The 14,462-nt window shown below is 40.4% G+C and overlaps 1 protein-coding gene and 1 non-coding gene across 5 annotated transcripts in view; both read left to right on the forward strand.

Moving 5' to 3' along the window:
* DISC1 (DISC1 scaffold protein) overlaps nucleotides 1-14,462 on the forward strand; it is a 349,458-nt gene that overhangs the window by 279,863 nt on the left and 55,133 nt on the right. Inside the window, exon 11 of one of the 4 annotated variants that reach the window (XM_059900955.1) lies at nucleotides 3,701-3,969. The exons of the other annotated variants lie outside the window; for them this stretch is intronic. Coding sequence (XP_059756938.1) covers nucleotides 3,701-3,893 — 193 coding nt within the window. The 3' untranslated portion in view covers nucleotides 3,894-3,969. Of the gene's footprint in view, nucleotides 1-3,700; nucleotides 3,970-14,462 lie in introns of those variants that run through there. 4 annotated transcript variants of the gene reach the window in all.
* LOC132351368 (small nucleolar RNA SNORA25) lies at nucleotides 11,389-11,515 on the forward strand. Its single transcript, XR_009498304.1, has one exon. It is a non-coding gene; the product is annotated as a small nucleolar RNA SNORA25 (small nucleolar RNA).

A 14,462-nucleotide genomic window follows, 5' to 3' on the forward strand; every position in this document is an offset into this window, starting at 1 on the left:
TTATTTGCTATCAAACAATGTTAAGGCTGCCAAATATTTGACGTACTTAAAAGTATCTCAATTATGTTATTTTGTATACTCAGGATATCTATTCAGTCAAGTATAATTGTAAATAGATCAATAGTAAAATCGTTATTTGTAAATTACACCCATAAACTCTTTATTTCTTATACAGGAGAACAAATATAGACATATATACACATATGCATGTATATATACACGTCCACATATATAAACACACAAACTTGCAATTGAAAAATAAACATTTCACAGTTATTCTATTTATTTTGAAAGTTCCCCTTTTTAAAATTAATTTTTATTAGAGTATAGTTGCTTTACCATGTTGTGTTAGTTTCTACTGTACAGCAGAGTGAATCAGCTATACGTATACATATATCCCCTCTTTTTCAGATTTCCTTCCCATTTAGGTCACCACAGAGCATTAAGTAGAGTTTCCTGTGCTGTAACAGTATGTTTCATTAGTTGGCTATTTTATACGTGCTATCAATAGTGTATATGTGTCAATCCCAATCGAAAATTCCCCTTCAGTAACGAGGCATTGAATGGAAGTTCATGGATGAGAAGGAGGTGACATTCTCTCCTTTACATCCAGCCTTACGATCAGGGAGTGACTTAGAGGCTGGGGAGAAGCTGGCTTATTATCTCTCTATCAGTGAGGGGCAGAGAAGCCACAGACCTCTGGCAAATACACCTTGTTCTCAGGAGGAAAATGAACCGATGGAAAAAATAATCCGAGTTATAAGTTAGATGCATGTACGTTGCTGCTCCTCGTTTCTACAGAGGAGATAGGATTTGTGGATTTTTTTTTTTCCCACCTCTTTCAGGGATGTCCCACCTTCCCTTTATCTACAGCCAGAGAGCCAGGAGGGTGGCTGCAGTCAGTTACAGGGTCGTGATCACTCCACAGACCCACTCCCTCGCTGCTTTCCTTTCCATTCCCACTGCTGCTACCTCTGACTTGAGTCAGTAAAGCATCTTACAGCCTCCCTCCTTCTGGGCTCACACCGTTTCAGTGCACTCTTCCCCCTGCAGCCAGGACGACTTCGTTACCGTCCTGCTTACAATCCTTCTAGGCTCCTTTGCATCCAGCATAAACCCCACGGTCCTCGTCAGGCCCCCAGGCTCTACATGAAGGGGCTCCAGCCTACTGCCACCTCGTCCCTGTGATCCCCACCCTCGCTGGGTGCCCGGCGCTCCAGACTAGCCTGTGCTTTCAGTTCCTTAATTCACGCCCCCAGCAGCCCCTTTGGGGAGCCCTCCCCTTCCCAGCTCCTGGGTGCACGCTCACCTCCCAGCTCAGCGCGGTATCTTCTCTACAAAGCCCCTCTGCCCTCCTCCTGCTTCCTTCTTGGTTCTCACAGTAGGAGCCACTTACAGCAATCTGTTGCACTGACTTCTGTCCGCTTCTGTTGGACTTCCAGCTCCTTGAGGATGCTCACTTGCTCTGTGTTCCACGTGGCTGGCATGCTGTCTGCCACAATTTCAATAAGGTTATATTTAATGCAAAGAATGGATGGATAAATAGCCATTGTATCTTGAAACGTTACTTTCCACTGTTCGATTCAAAAAGTCAAGGCAGCCTAAGAAGATGTAATGCTCCAGAAATCCATTTGTCTTGACATCAAATCTTAGTGGGATATAATAGAAAAGGGGGGAAAAAATGTACTCTTAAAGAGCTTTCTTTACTTTCTTTACTCCCGAGGTTTATTGTTTCCGGAGGTAGTACTTAAGCATGATAGTTTGGCCTTGCTCATTTTTCCCTACAGCTGAACCTTGCTTGAATTTCTGTTTTTTCAATTATTATTATTTTTTGGTTCTATTTGTTCATTTGTTTTATTTTTTAGATTCCACGTAAAAGTGAAAACATAGGGTATTTGTCTTTCTCTGTCTGACTTATATCACTAAGCATAATACCCCCCAGGTCTATACATTTTGCAAATGGCAGAATTTCATTCTTTTTTATGGCTGAGTAATATTCCATTGTATATAGAAGATGTGGTATTTATTTTCTCAAGTATTCGTATTCTCTGGTAGCCATTTTTCTCAAAGAGGCAAAAGGAATATTCAAAAGTCTTGTAGATGGGTTACATTTTTTACTGATCCTACGTTATATCTTGTATCTAACCATTGTACAGGAGAAATTTATTACTGTCTAATGGCCAGCTCACATCTCTGGCTCGTGGGCACCAAGCCCTCCACCCTAAGGCTCCATTTAAACTCACAGAGTCTCTTGTATGCATGACTGATGGGAAAATTTCTCTTTTTTTTTCTAGCATTTTTTTCTAAGGTTAAACATAAAAACTGCCACAAACTATAGGCACAGTTTAGTGGATTATAGGTGAATTTTGTTTCTTTGCGCTGTTCTGTATTTCTCAAGCGAGTTTTTTTTTTTTTTTTTGGAATGTGCATCATACTTTCATAATCAGAAAAGAAAACAGAAAAATCATTGAAGTCTGTTTTGACTGTAGAATAGTTAGAGACTTTCTCAGAGGTCTTCTTAGCTTTAGGGGGAACTATTAAAAACTCATTGGTCTTACCTGAAATTTACTTAGAGACATGTATTTTTCTAAAGGTGATTTGGATCTTTTTTTTTTTTTTAAATTCATGTTTAGTTTCTCATTATCTTGCAGTTTCAATAGGGACAGCCTGCCAGGAAATGGTAGCTCAGGGAACTCACTGCTCAGTGGCCAGCGGGGTGTGAGCAGGGAGGGAGAGCCGTGGTGACTCCTGCCTGGGCACCATCACCTTGGCAGCTGGTCTGTCTGGACGGCTTTGCCTTCAGCCCAGAAGCCAGCGAGGCCTGAGAGGCACACAGCTTCCTGGAGTTGAGAGTACCTGTTGGGCAATGCTGACCTTCTCTCTAAGTCGGCACAGTGTACCACGTGGACGGCATCAAGAGACTACGGCACCGTTTCTCTGCCCAGAGGACATGCCGTCTAGAGTGGGAGAAGTGCTGCCCACAGTGTGCCTCAGAGGTCAAGGTCGGTCCCCTCACCCGAGGCTCCTGGAGCCGGTCCGTCACGGCTAAAAGCAAGTGTTGACGACCAACTGCCCACGATCTCAGGAAGATGGGAATTAGGGCTGAAGATGGGGTCCCTGGAACCCTTGTTTCCAAGGCAGCTGCCTACGAGACGGTCCACTAGGATGTGGGAAGAACATTTTAGAATTTCTGTTTTACTTTTTCATTTCACTCATCTATAAGGTTTGTCCTTGAACCTGTTTTATATGTGCATAGTAGTACATGCATACAATTTGTGAAACAAAAATCAGAGTGCAAGGTTGTAGTTTTCTCACTGATGAGATAGTGCTGGCATTAACACTCGCTTATTTTCCGATTACTGAATCAGATGTCACTTTCAACGTATGACCAGCCTATGCAGCGGCCGTCTTTGTCTTCACGTCCACAAAGGAAAAAAAGGAGTTAATTCTATACCAGAAGGGTTGGCACTCAGATACACAAAGAAGATGAAAGAGGCAGAGACATGAAGAGGGAATGGGCAGAGTTACAAAAGGCACGGGGGAGAGGGAATTTACAGTGTGGAGCTATTGGTAACTTCAGGCCAGAATTCACGAGCCTTGTTCAGGTGTGTGGCCCTTAAAAGCGTAATAGCTGAAAGCCCGGGAGGCTGCTTCTCCCGGGAGTACATTCCAAACTTGACCGAGCTGTGCTTCCCTGCAGGCTGGAGGCCGATCACCAGCTTCCCAACAGGAGTTTAACAACGACTAGAATTCTTTGGGATCCCATATCGAATGTTCTTTATTCCGAATTATGCAAGGCGATTTCGACGTTTCGGTGCACCTGGAACAATCCATTTTCAAGCCACATTGACCTTATTTCGAAAGCTGCTGGGGGAAGTGACTATACGAAATGACAGCCAGGAGATAAGTGACCAGGCGCGGTTGGACACCTGCTTCTGTTTTTCGCACTTTTATTGTATTGTTTTGCCGCTGACCCAGGCGTCCCTTCTCCCCTCTTAGGAGGCACGAGTCAGACACGTTAGTACCTCCCCAGACCCCACTGCTTCTCTGGGAGCCCAGGGCCTTGCTCACCCCGTCTTCACAGCCTCAGCCCCGTTTTTTCTTCCTCTGCATCTCAGAAAGGCAGATTCTCAGCTTCTTTCTTTTCCCTCCTCTGTTTGACATGACCCTCCTGCGTTCACCTCTATTCTCAGCTGGGAGCTATTTGTATTTGTGCCATCTCTCTCTGTCTCTCTGTGTCTCTGTGTCTATCTCTCTGTGTCTCTCTGTCTCTCTATCTCTCTCTGTCTCTCTGTCTGTCTCTGTCACTCTATCTTTCTCTCTGTCTCTATCTTTGTCTTTCTGTCTCTCTATCTCTGTCTCTCTGTCTCTCTCTGTCTCTCTGTCTCTCTCTGTCTCTGTCTCTCTCATTAGCAGAAGGAGACGTTTCGGATGCAGAGGCTGGAAGTACATCACCCCTTTTCATCCCCACCCGATAAGCTGTCTCTCTACTGGGTTGACTCCTGTCTGTCCTTTCAAACAGGAGTTGAGGAGGTACAGCCCACAGGGACTTCTCTGTCCTCTGGCTCCTGTCCTGTCTCCCGTCTACTTCTCGCCTGCCCTTTGATCGCACTGTCTTGGGACATGAATTTTCCTTTTATGTCCCTGTTCTGCCTTCTCACCTCAGTTGCCCACTCAGGGCTCAGTCCTTCCACCCAGGAGATACTGTGACTTCATCCATTGCTGGTCTTTTGTAGCAAGCCCACATTTCCTTCTAAAACTGGATAAATTGATCCTACACATCATATACACGAAAGCCTTTGTGACAATATTCGTTGTTGTATTTGCCCACTTTTGAATATTGAAGCGATTTGGCTATACTGTCTAATTTTCCAGGGGAAACAATGATCTAAAATACCATACTATTTTGAAATTCAAACTGATAAGAAATCTTAAAGCAGTTAATTCTACAAAGGTCTACATAATCATTAATTTAACATGTAACCATTGATGGTTCACATTTAATTTTTAATCTTATTTCATCTTATAACAGAAAATCCTTCAGTATACTTAAAATAATAACGGTTAAACATATAAAAATACATACTTACAGAAAAATAATACATAAAATACAAGAAGATGGCATGAATTTAAAAAGTAGGAAAAAAAATAAGGAAAAACAAGGGTAGGGAAAATATTGGTAACATTTGTATGGGGATTAGAGTCACCACCACAGTCGTTTACTATTCTAGACATTAAGTATGACTGATAATGTATATAAAACTAAGTAATGTTTGAAAAAGTTTACGTGAATGGTAGAATTTATAATAAACTTTGGAGGTCTGCATTTGTGCTGCAGTTCACTACAATACTTTCCCTTCTCTAAGAACTCTAGTAATGAATTTTTACTCAGAAATAACTTTTTCCCGTGAAATGTTCAGTTAATGATGAGTATAGTTTCCAGAATACTTCAGTCCATTTAGAGAAGCCTACATGTAGTTTTTCAGAAAGAGAGAGTTGAGCTCTTGCCTCTAGAACCCCTGCAACTGCCCCAACTAGGCAAGTCTTTCTTTCAGGGCAAGAAAAGAAGCTGTCGCCTGCTGAATCCCACCCGGCCTTTATGTCCGGTCCACAAAGAGGGCATGAAGTCCACTCTTCCTTTCTAAAGCTGCTGAGCAGCAGGGCCCAGACAGGGCAATTAAGATGAAGGGTCTCCCTCCTCCTAAGTTTTTACCGTTAAAAAACCCCCTCAAACAAACAATCTCTTTCCTGATGAATGTGGAGAACCTGAGACATTTAGATAAAGTGCAGGCTCTGGAATCAGATTGTCTGGATTCATGTGTGGCCAATTGAAATAGACCAATAATAGAGCAAAGATAAAGAATGTTTCCCGTATACGAAAAGAACTTCATAAATGCTAGCTGTTATTACCGTAGTAGCAGCTATGGCACCATGAAAATTATGAAATCAAAATATCTACATTTCAAAAAAAAAATCCTTATTTTATAAAACCAGAAGAGAATCTCTTATCCTCCTGGTGAAAGTATGGGGAGAGAAGAGATGTTTGCTTGGAGCTTATAGCCTCCACTGAAGGGCTGCGAAAACTGGTTGATTATTTAAACTCTTAGCTTTTTCCTCTGCCTGCCCTTTGGCCAGCTGTTAGCACCTCCTGCAGAGGCTGGAAAGGGAGAGAGGTGAGGAAATTGAGTTCTTGTTAACGGCTGTGGGTTAGAGCCTCCCACTGTTTCTATGACCCAAGGGCTAGGATCCTTCCAACACTCTTCTGCCTTTAGAAGCAACCTGGCTGGTTTGGGGGGTGTTTGAGACCAAGAAAGTTCTGGGCTCCAGGCTCCAGAGCTCAGGTGCTGGGAGGAATTTATCATCTCTTCTGCGATTCACGGAGCTTCAAAGCCCTTCACCTTGACCGTCAGTGGAGCTCAGAGAGAGAGAGCATTTTGGGGAGAAAGTAACTCCAATATATTTGCTTCTCTCCCTCTGATATTTTCCTTTGAGAGAATAAAAATGTTGCTCTAGAGAAGAGGGTGGCAGAAGGAAAGAAGAGGAAGGATTAGTTAGAAACCCTTTGGGTTTGTCTGGTGAGGGGCTTCAGAGAGGGGAGAGGTCTTCTTCCCAACGTGTGATGGGAAGAATTCAGGTAGCATGAGCCACGTGGTTGGCACAGGAGAAGACAGATTTTTTAAGAAAAAATTTAAATTTAAAGTATTTATTTATTTATTTTAAAATTGAAGCATAGTTGATTTACAATGTGTTAGTTTCAGGTGTATAGCAAATTGATTCAGTTATATATATATATATATGGCTATATATATTTTTACATATATATATTCATTTTCAGATTCTTTTCTATTATAGATTATTACAGGATATTGACTGTAGTTCCCTGTGCTATACAGTAGGTCCTTGTTGGTTATCTATTTTATATATAGTAGTGTGTATCTGTTAATCCCAAATTCCTGATTTATCCCTCCCCCCCTTTCCCCTTTGGTAACCATATGTTTATTTTCTATGTCTGTTAGTCTATTTCTGTTTTGTAAATAAGTTCATTTGTATCCTTTTTTTTTAAATTCCACATATAAGTGATATCATATGATATTTTTCTCTGTCTGACTTACTTCGCTTAATATGATAATCTCTAGGTCCATCCATGTTGCTGCAAATAGCATGATTTCCTTCTTTTTTATGGCTGAGTAGGATTCCATCGCATATCCATACCACATCTTCTTTATCCATTCATCTGTTGATGGACATTTAGGTGGCTTCCATGTCTTGGCTATTGTAAATTGTGCTGCTGTGAACATAGGGGTGCAGGTACCTTTTTGAATTATAATTTTGTCCAGATATATACCCAGGAGTGGGATTGCTGGGTCATATGATAACTCTATTTTGCTGGGTCATATGGTAACTCTAGTAAGGAACCTCCATACTGTTCTCCATAGTGACTGTACCAATTTACATTCCCACCAACAGTGTAGGAGGGTTCCCTTTTCTCCACACCCTCTCCAGCATTTATTATTTGTAGACTTTCTGACCAGTGTGAGGTGACACCTCATTGCAGTTTTGATTTGCATTTCTCCAATAATTAGTGATGTTGAGCATTTCTTTATGTGCCTGTTGGCCATCTGTATGTGAGAAGACAGATTTTTGACTGCAGCATCAGAACTAAAAGTGTGGACCAAAGGTCTTGGTCATCTGGCATCATTTTCTGTCACTGATATTTCAACCCTTCATTGGACGTGGGGCTGTTCTGAAAAGATGGCCTGAAAAATAAAAAAGATGGCCGTGATTTTGTCTAATAGCAAATAAGAGATTGACTATTAAAACAGAAGGCTCTGCTAACAGACACCCCTGTGGTTTGTCCAGTTCATCCCAAAGTGTGTGTTTTAAAGCAATGATATCATCGTTCTGCCCACTGAGATCAGTTAAGAAATCAACCAATATTTAAGGAGGCCTGAGGCTTGGCAAGATGCCCAGTGATTCCTCTTTCTTTACTCCATTTGGTTTAGGTGGTGGAAAGCCATTCCATTGCAATTACTATGTAAACCTGAACTTGGGGAGGCCGTCGAGTGGACGTTCTGTCCACTGTGCTCTGGGGGCCCATGTGCCCTTGTCCCCCAGATATGCCAGTGTGCTTCACGGTGTAACTGTGTCAAGGGGCCTGTCACATTCTTAAAAAGGCGATTATGACTGATCAATACGGAATGTCCAAACTAAGATGATTTTTACAAGCTCAAGAGAAACCATATAGCTTGAGTGTTTTTGATGCATTTTGGCAGGGAGTTGAGAAATCTTAAAGAAAAATTAATTGCTGTATCAGTGGAAACCCCAGTAGGTAGATATCCAATTTGTCATTAATTAAAATGAGAAGACTTTTAACGATTCAAGGAAGCATTGTCAAGATTGTGTGATAGTTTAATCTGCTAACATGGGATGAACCTGTTAGCTTCACACGCATGATTAATAGAAGTAGAGCTCCTCCTGGAATTTCTCCGATGCTCACTTTCAGCGTGCAGTCACTTTTAAGACTCTGCTGAGTGCTCTTAGCTCACGTAAAGTGAGATGACAGGTCTGCAGCAGCCTTGGCAAATGTAGGTTAGACGAAATATTACACACAACATTGTCTGTGACTCATTTTTGCTCCTTTTCTCCTCCTTACCCCCCGACCCCGCATCCCTCCCTCCCAGCCACCCTGAGTCATACAACAGCTGTGTGAACATGAGCTGCAAAGCAGCAGGCAATGAACTGCAGACGCTCTCTGTGCTGTGCTGTGTTCCCTTCTATCTGGGAGCTCACCCCAGGGTGGGTTCTAAATCCCTGATCACAAACACTTCAGGGAGGAAAGCAGTTTTTTCTTTCTGTGGGTGCTAGTGTAAAGATGCCATTTCTTGAGCTGGAAGAATTTTCTGTGATTGCATTATATGCTAAACCTCAAAAGATAACTTTGTAGTTCTCATTCATCACCCAGCAGGGCCTTTTAGGGGTGCTTCTTTTTTGTTTTTTAAATTTTATTGAAGTAGAGGTGATTTGCAATGTTGTGTTAATTTCTGCTGTACAGCAAAGTGACTCAGTTATATATATATATATATATATATATATATATATATATATATTCTTTTTTCATATTCTTTTCCATTATGGTTTATCACAGGATATTGAATATAGTTCCCTGTGCTCTACAGTAGGACCTAGTTGTTTATCCATCTTATATATAATAGTTTGCATCTGCTAATCCCAAGCTCCCCATCCTTCCCTCCCCCAGCCTCTCCTCCCCCTTGGCAACCACAAGTCTGTTCTTAATGTCTGTGAGTCTGTTTCTGTTTCGTAGATACATTCATTTGTGTCATATTTTAGATCCCACATATAACTGATATTGTATGATATTTGTCTTTCTCTTTCTGATTTACTTCGCTTAGTAGGATAATCTCTAGGTCCATCCATGTTGCTGCCAATGGCATTATTTCATTCTTTTTAATGGCTGAGTAATATTCCATTGTGTATGTATACCACATCTTCTTTATCCATTCATCTGTCGATGGACATTTAGGTTGCTTCCATGTCTTGGCTATTGTTAATAGTGCTGCAGTGAATATTGGGGTGCATGTGTCTTTTCTCACAGATACATTTTAGAGGATTGTGATAATTAGGATTGAGACTGGAGACGTTCTTCAAATGTTTGTAGGAATGACATGCAATGATGATATATATCAATAGCTGACCCTTATTAAGAGATATTGTATGCAGGTAATCCACGAAACACTTTAAATGGATTATTTCACTGAAGCCTCCCAACCACCTAATGAGCTTCAGGCTCTGTTACTATCTGAATATATAAGGGGGCTGAGGCTGGCAGAGATCAAGCACCTTCCCTCAGGTGCCCCAGGGACTACTCTGTGGGTGTGTAATCTGTCTGTTTCAAACTCCCTCACCACCTCGTTCTCCAAGACTAACGTTACCACAACGTTCTGGAGTTGGGTGTGGGACAGAGGTATGAAACTTGAAAACTGTGTCTTAAGAATGAACTTTTTGATTTAAATTCCCTTAGTAAGACGTTATTTTAAAAAATCCAAATTATTGTGGAAATTTTCAAACACGTGCAAAACTAGAGAACTTAAAACAAACCCCCGTGTGCACATCTCACCAATACAACAATTTTTAGTACATGGCTGAACTGATTTCAGCTGTACTCCCCTCCACTTCCCCACTGTACTAGTTTCCTATCACTGCTGAAACAGGTAGCTGTGAACAACTTGAAACAACACAAAATCTACTGTCTTCCAGTTCTGGAGTCCAGAAGTCTGATGTGGGTCTCACTGGGCTACAGTCAAGGTGTTGGCAGGGCTGGTTCCTTCTGGAGGCTCCAGGGCAGGATCTGCTTCATTACCTTCTTCAGCTGCTAGTGGCCATCTGTAATCCTTGGCTCGTGGCCTCTTTCTCCATCTTCAGAGCATATCACTCCAGTTTCTGCTTCTGCATCACCTTCTCCTCTGATTCTGACCCTTCTCCCTCCCTCTCACAAGGACCATTGGATGACGTCATTGGGCTGACCAGAAAATCCAGGGTAATCTCCCCATCCCCAAATCCTTAACTTAATTATATCTGTAAAGTCCCCTTTGCCTTATAAGGTAACATTCACGGGTCCTGAAGATTAGGACATGGACATCTTTGGGGAGCCGTTATTCAGCCTACCACATCCACCCTGCCCCCCACAGGAATATTTTGAAGTGAATCTCATTTTATTTAACCCATAAATATGTCAACACATATCTTCAAAAAGATAAAGGCTTAGAAAAAAATAACCATAATACCATTATCACACCTAAAAACATTAACAAGACTTTCTTAATATCATCAGATATCCAATTTTCCCAAATTGTCTCATAATTTTATGTCGACAGGTGGCTTATTCACATTAAGAAATGTGTCAGGGCTCTTTAACCTACAGGTTCCTACTCCTTTTACTTCACTTTCTTGTTGTTGAATTGACCAATATTTTTGTCCTACAGAGTTTGGCTACTTGTATCCTGGTGGTCGTCAACATGTTTCTTTTTCCCATGTATTTCCTATAAACTGGTAGTTACATCTATAGATTTGATTACACTGAGGTTTGATTTTATTGTCACAGTGCTTCATTGATAGAGTTGTTACTTTCTACGTAAGGAAGACAATATTATCTGTTCTTTCTCTCCTGTGGTGTTGAGATTGGTTGTTGGGTTCAAGACTGGGAGCCCTGCCCTCTTTGCATCAGATTTTCCATCAGCTTTTTATACCTAAATTGGTGATTCTTGACTAGACTTGTTATTTCATTAGTGGATTGCAAAATAGTAGTATTCTAATTCCATCACAGTCATCATTTTTTACATAAAATTCTTCTATAAGAAAAGAAATTTCTTTAGGTTATTTCGAAGAGGGTCTGTGGGTTTGTGAAACCGGGAGCTCTTAATGCTATGACCAAAGATTAAATTTCTCCATAGGATGTCATAGGCACTCAATAGTGCTGTTTTCCTGAAGAGATGAAAGATACAGACACTCAGTTTCACTCATAATAATCCATGATTGGTGATGTGAGAAAGTAAGTAAATGTCTCAAAGTTTAAAAACAAAATTTCCTTCAACATCTATTTAATTGTCCTGAGTTATGATTTACAAAAGAAAGAAATGTTTGATTCTTTCTCTTTATACACCTGTTACAGAATAATAACTGGTTTTCTAGAATCCTCTAAAGGTGAACAAAAAGAGTGTGTGTGTGTGTGTGTGTGCATGTAGCATTATGAAGTCATGGATTTTTAACATATTTATGTTTCAATTCTTGGCAGAAAGTGATCTTTTTCAAATTTTCCCATCTTTGGCGGAGATCCGTTTCAAATTGGCCCCTGAATCTTTTAACATCAACCTAAATGCTTCCTTGTTTTCTGATGGAACAAGATGTTTCAGGCTCATCTTGCACATTTCATGGCCCAGATCTAGAATCAGCATTTTCTGCAAGGAGCTCTTATTATTTTTAGTAGGAAATGATACTTAGAGACCACAGACTGGGCCCTGGGGGTGCTCACAGCTACTGGATTATCATTATTTTTGAACTTTTCAGTAGACAGAGCTAGGATTTTTTTTCAGACAAATTTATATCACAGATTCACACTGTTATTTCCAGTTCAAATTTAGGGTTACATAGTTTTACTTCTTTGATTTTATACTGGTATTTCTTTTCTCTTATGCTGAAAATGTTTATTCCTTATATCATTAAAAGAATTCTATACCTATCTATATATTTATCTATCTCTATTATGAAGTATATTTGATTACATGTATGTAGTATATCCAACTATATATACGTGTGTATATATATTATATTATATTTGGTATATCCATTTTATGTATGGTTTCAGAATAATAATACTGACATTTTTATTAATAATATGATAACTGAAAACAACCTAAGACTTCTTTGCTGTTCTTTTTGTTCTTAGGATATATCCCACCAGGGATGCACAGTTAAATTACAGAGGTTTAAAGTCACTTTAATTAATTCCCCTTGGTGTAGTTCAACCATCAACTCAGTGCATAGTTAGCTCAGTGCACAGTAGGCTAACCTCTATTATTTTGCCTTTTATTTTAGTGGTTGCTTCTTTTAGCAACACAAACAAATATATTACACAAACTTTATGGTTCAAAGTTAAATGTACAAAACAAGGTACAATCAGAAAAAGTATAGCTGTCTTTCCCTCTCTTCAGCCTTTTCCTGACTTTCTCCTACAGGAAACCATTTTAATTGGTTTATAATTGGTTTAATTGGTTTATAATTGGTTAATAAGGATAAATTGCTTTATCTTTCCACTGCTTTTTAATGACATAGCCATATATATTTATATCCTCTCTTAGACGAAAGGTGCAGTACTACACACGCCGTTCTACACCTGCCAAGATGACTTGTGAATGTAAAACTTCCTGAGAATAGGAAATAGAACCCACATATTGTAGTGTAAGCCCAGCAGTCCATTTAATCAGAAAGAGGTCAAGTCCTAAAGAGCTGGGAGCCAGAATCCTCTTTAGATTTCAACTTTGCAGATCTCTGTTTGTGACCCATTCTGTGCTGACATTTTTATTTTCTTCCTCATACTTAGCTTATACCACCCCCAAGATCTCCCAAGACCCACAACAGTTATAATTAATTGCATATACTGATTCTGGAAATACCGTTTTCTTTTCAACCAGGTGGTTTGTCAAAAATATTTTTCTATGTTACTACATGACAATTATAACCACGGTTTTAATAGTAATTAACATTCAATAAGTACACATATTACAATTTGCTTAACCATATTTCATTGAAGGGCATTTTGTTGTTTTCCACCTTTTTTTGTTACATAGCAAATTTAAAAATTAATTTCTCTTTGCTCAAGAGCCTTGAATTATTGAACCGATGGGACTGACACCATTTACCTAACAGGCACCTGTGTTCTTTCCTCGGGTCCTTGTTTCCAGGGGTGGAAGTGTGAGGAAAGATGTAGCTCTTCCCAAAGAAAGTCTTTTTTCTTAACACTCTCAAAAGAAGGAAAATACAAAACATACACAGGATGAAAATAGACAGGAGGAGGACCTTTAAACAGAACAAAAACCTTTGTGAAAAATTCTCATTTCTGTTTTTTTTTCCAAAGAAAATTTTTTATACGCGGTACATGCAAAGTGTGTCATATTTGATTTAATATATGAATAATGAGAAAGACTGTGATTTGGGTCAGATGAGTCTCTTAGAGCCTGCTAGGGGAACAGGGTCTTAGACTACCCCAAGGCAGGTTCTCCAGGTCCGAGAACTCACATCGATCCTCAACCAGGAGGCTGTCACTTGTTCATCATTCATCGTTCCCCACTACTTGTTCAATACCTTACCTGAAGCCTCAGAGAACTAAGGAGCTTACGCGTTTCTTTTGATAAGATGAGGAAAAGACAACATAGGTTTATATTAAAAAGTTTCAGATGTTTTCTGGAGTATACGAGGTGAGAGAAGGAGACTTATGAAGTGATCCCATGGTTGCCAATGTAGGGCGGAGAGTTTGAGCTGCCCCCTTCTGGAATCTCAGTGGGGAGAGCCCCTGTGAGTGGGCTCTGGGACAGGGGTGGCCTGGCTCATTCATGGGGTCAGGGAGAACCAGTGTGAACAGGCAGAAGGGTTGTTGTGCCTTGATGGGCAGTGCAGCTTGTCACGCAGCACAGAGCCAGCATCGGGGGGCCTTAGAAGGGAGACAAATACGTTTAGGCTGGATCAAACAAGTAACGACTGGTCTGTAAAGAAGAGGGGAAGGGCTCAATGAAAAGCAGTGTTTTAGAAAAACTGGTTGTCAACGCTATTCAGAATAGATTGAAAAAGAGAAGGAACTTGGAATTAGAGAGGCCAGTAAGGAGGCGATGGAGCTAATAAAGTCCTGAGTTCATAGAGACAGGACTGATGTATGGAGAGTGATGAAACTACAG

The sequence above is a fragment of the Balaenoptera ricei genome, chromosome 16, assembly GCF_028023285.1.
Source record: "Balaenoptera ricei isolate mBalRic1 chromosome 16, mBalRic1.hap2, whole genome shotgun sequence".
Taxonomy (NCBI): Eukaryota; Metazoa; Chordata; class Mammalia; order Artiodactyla; family Balaenopteridae; genus Balaenoptera; species Balaenoptera ricei.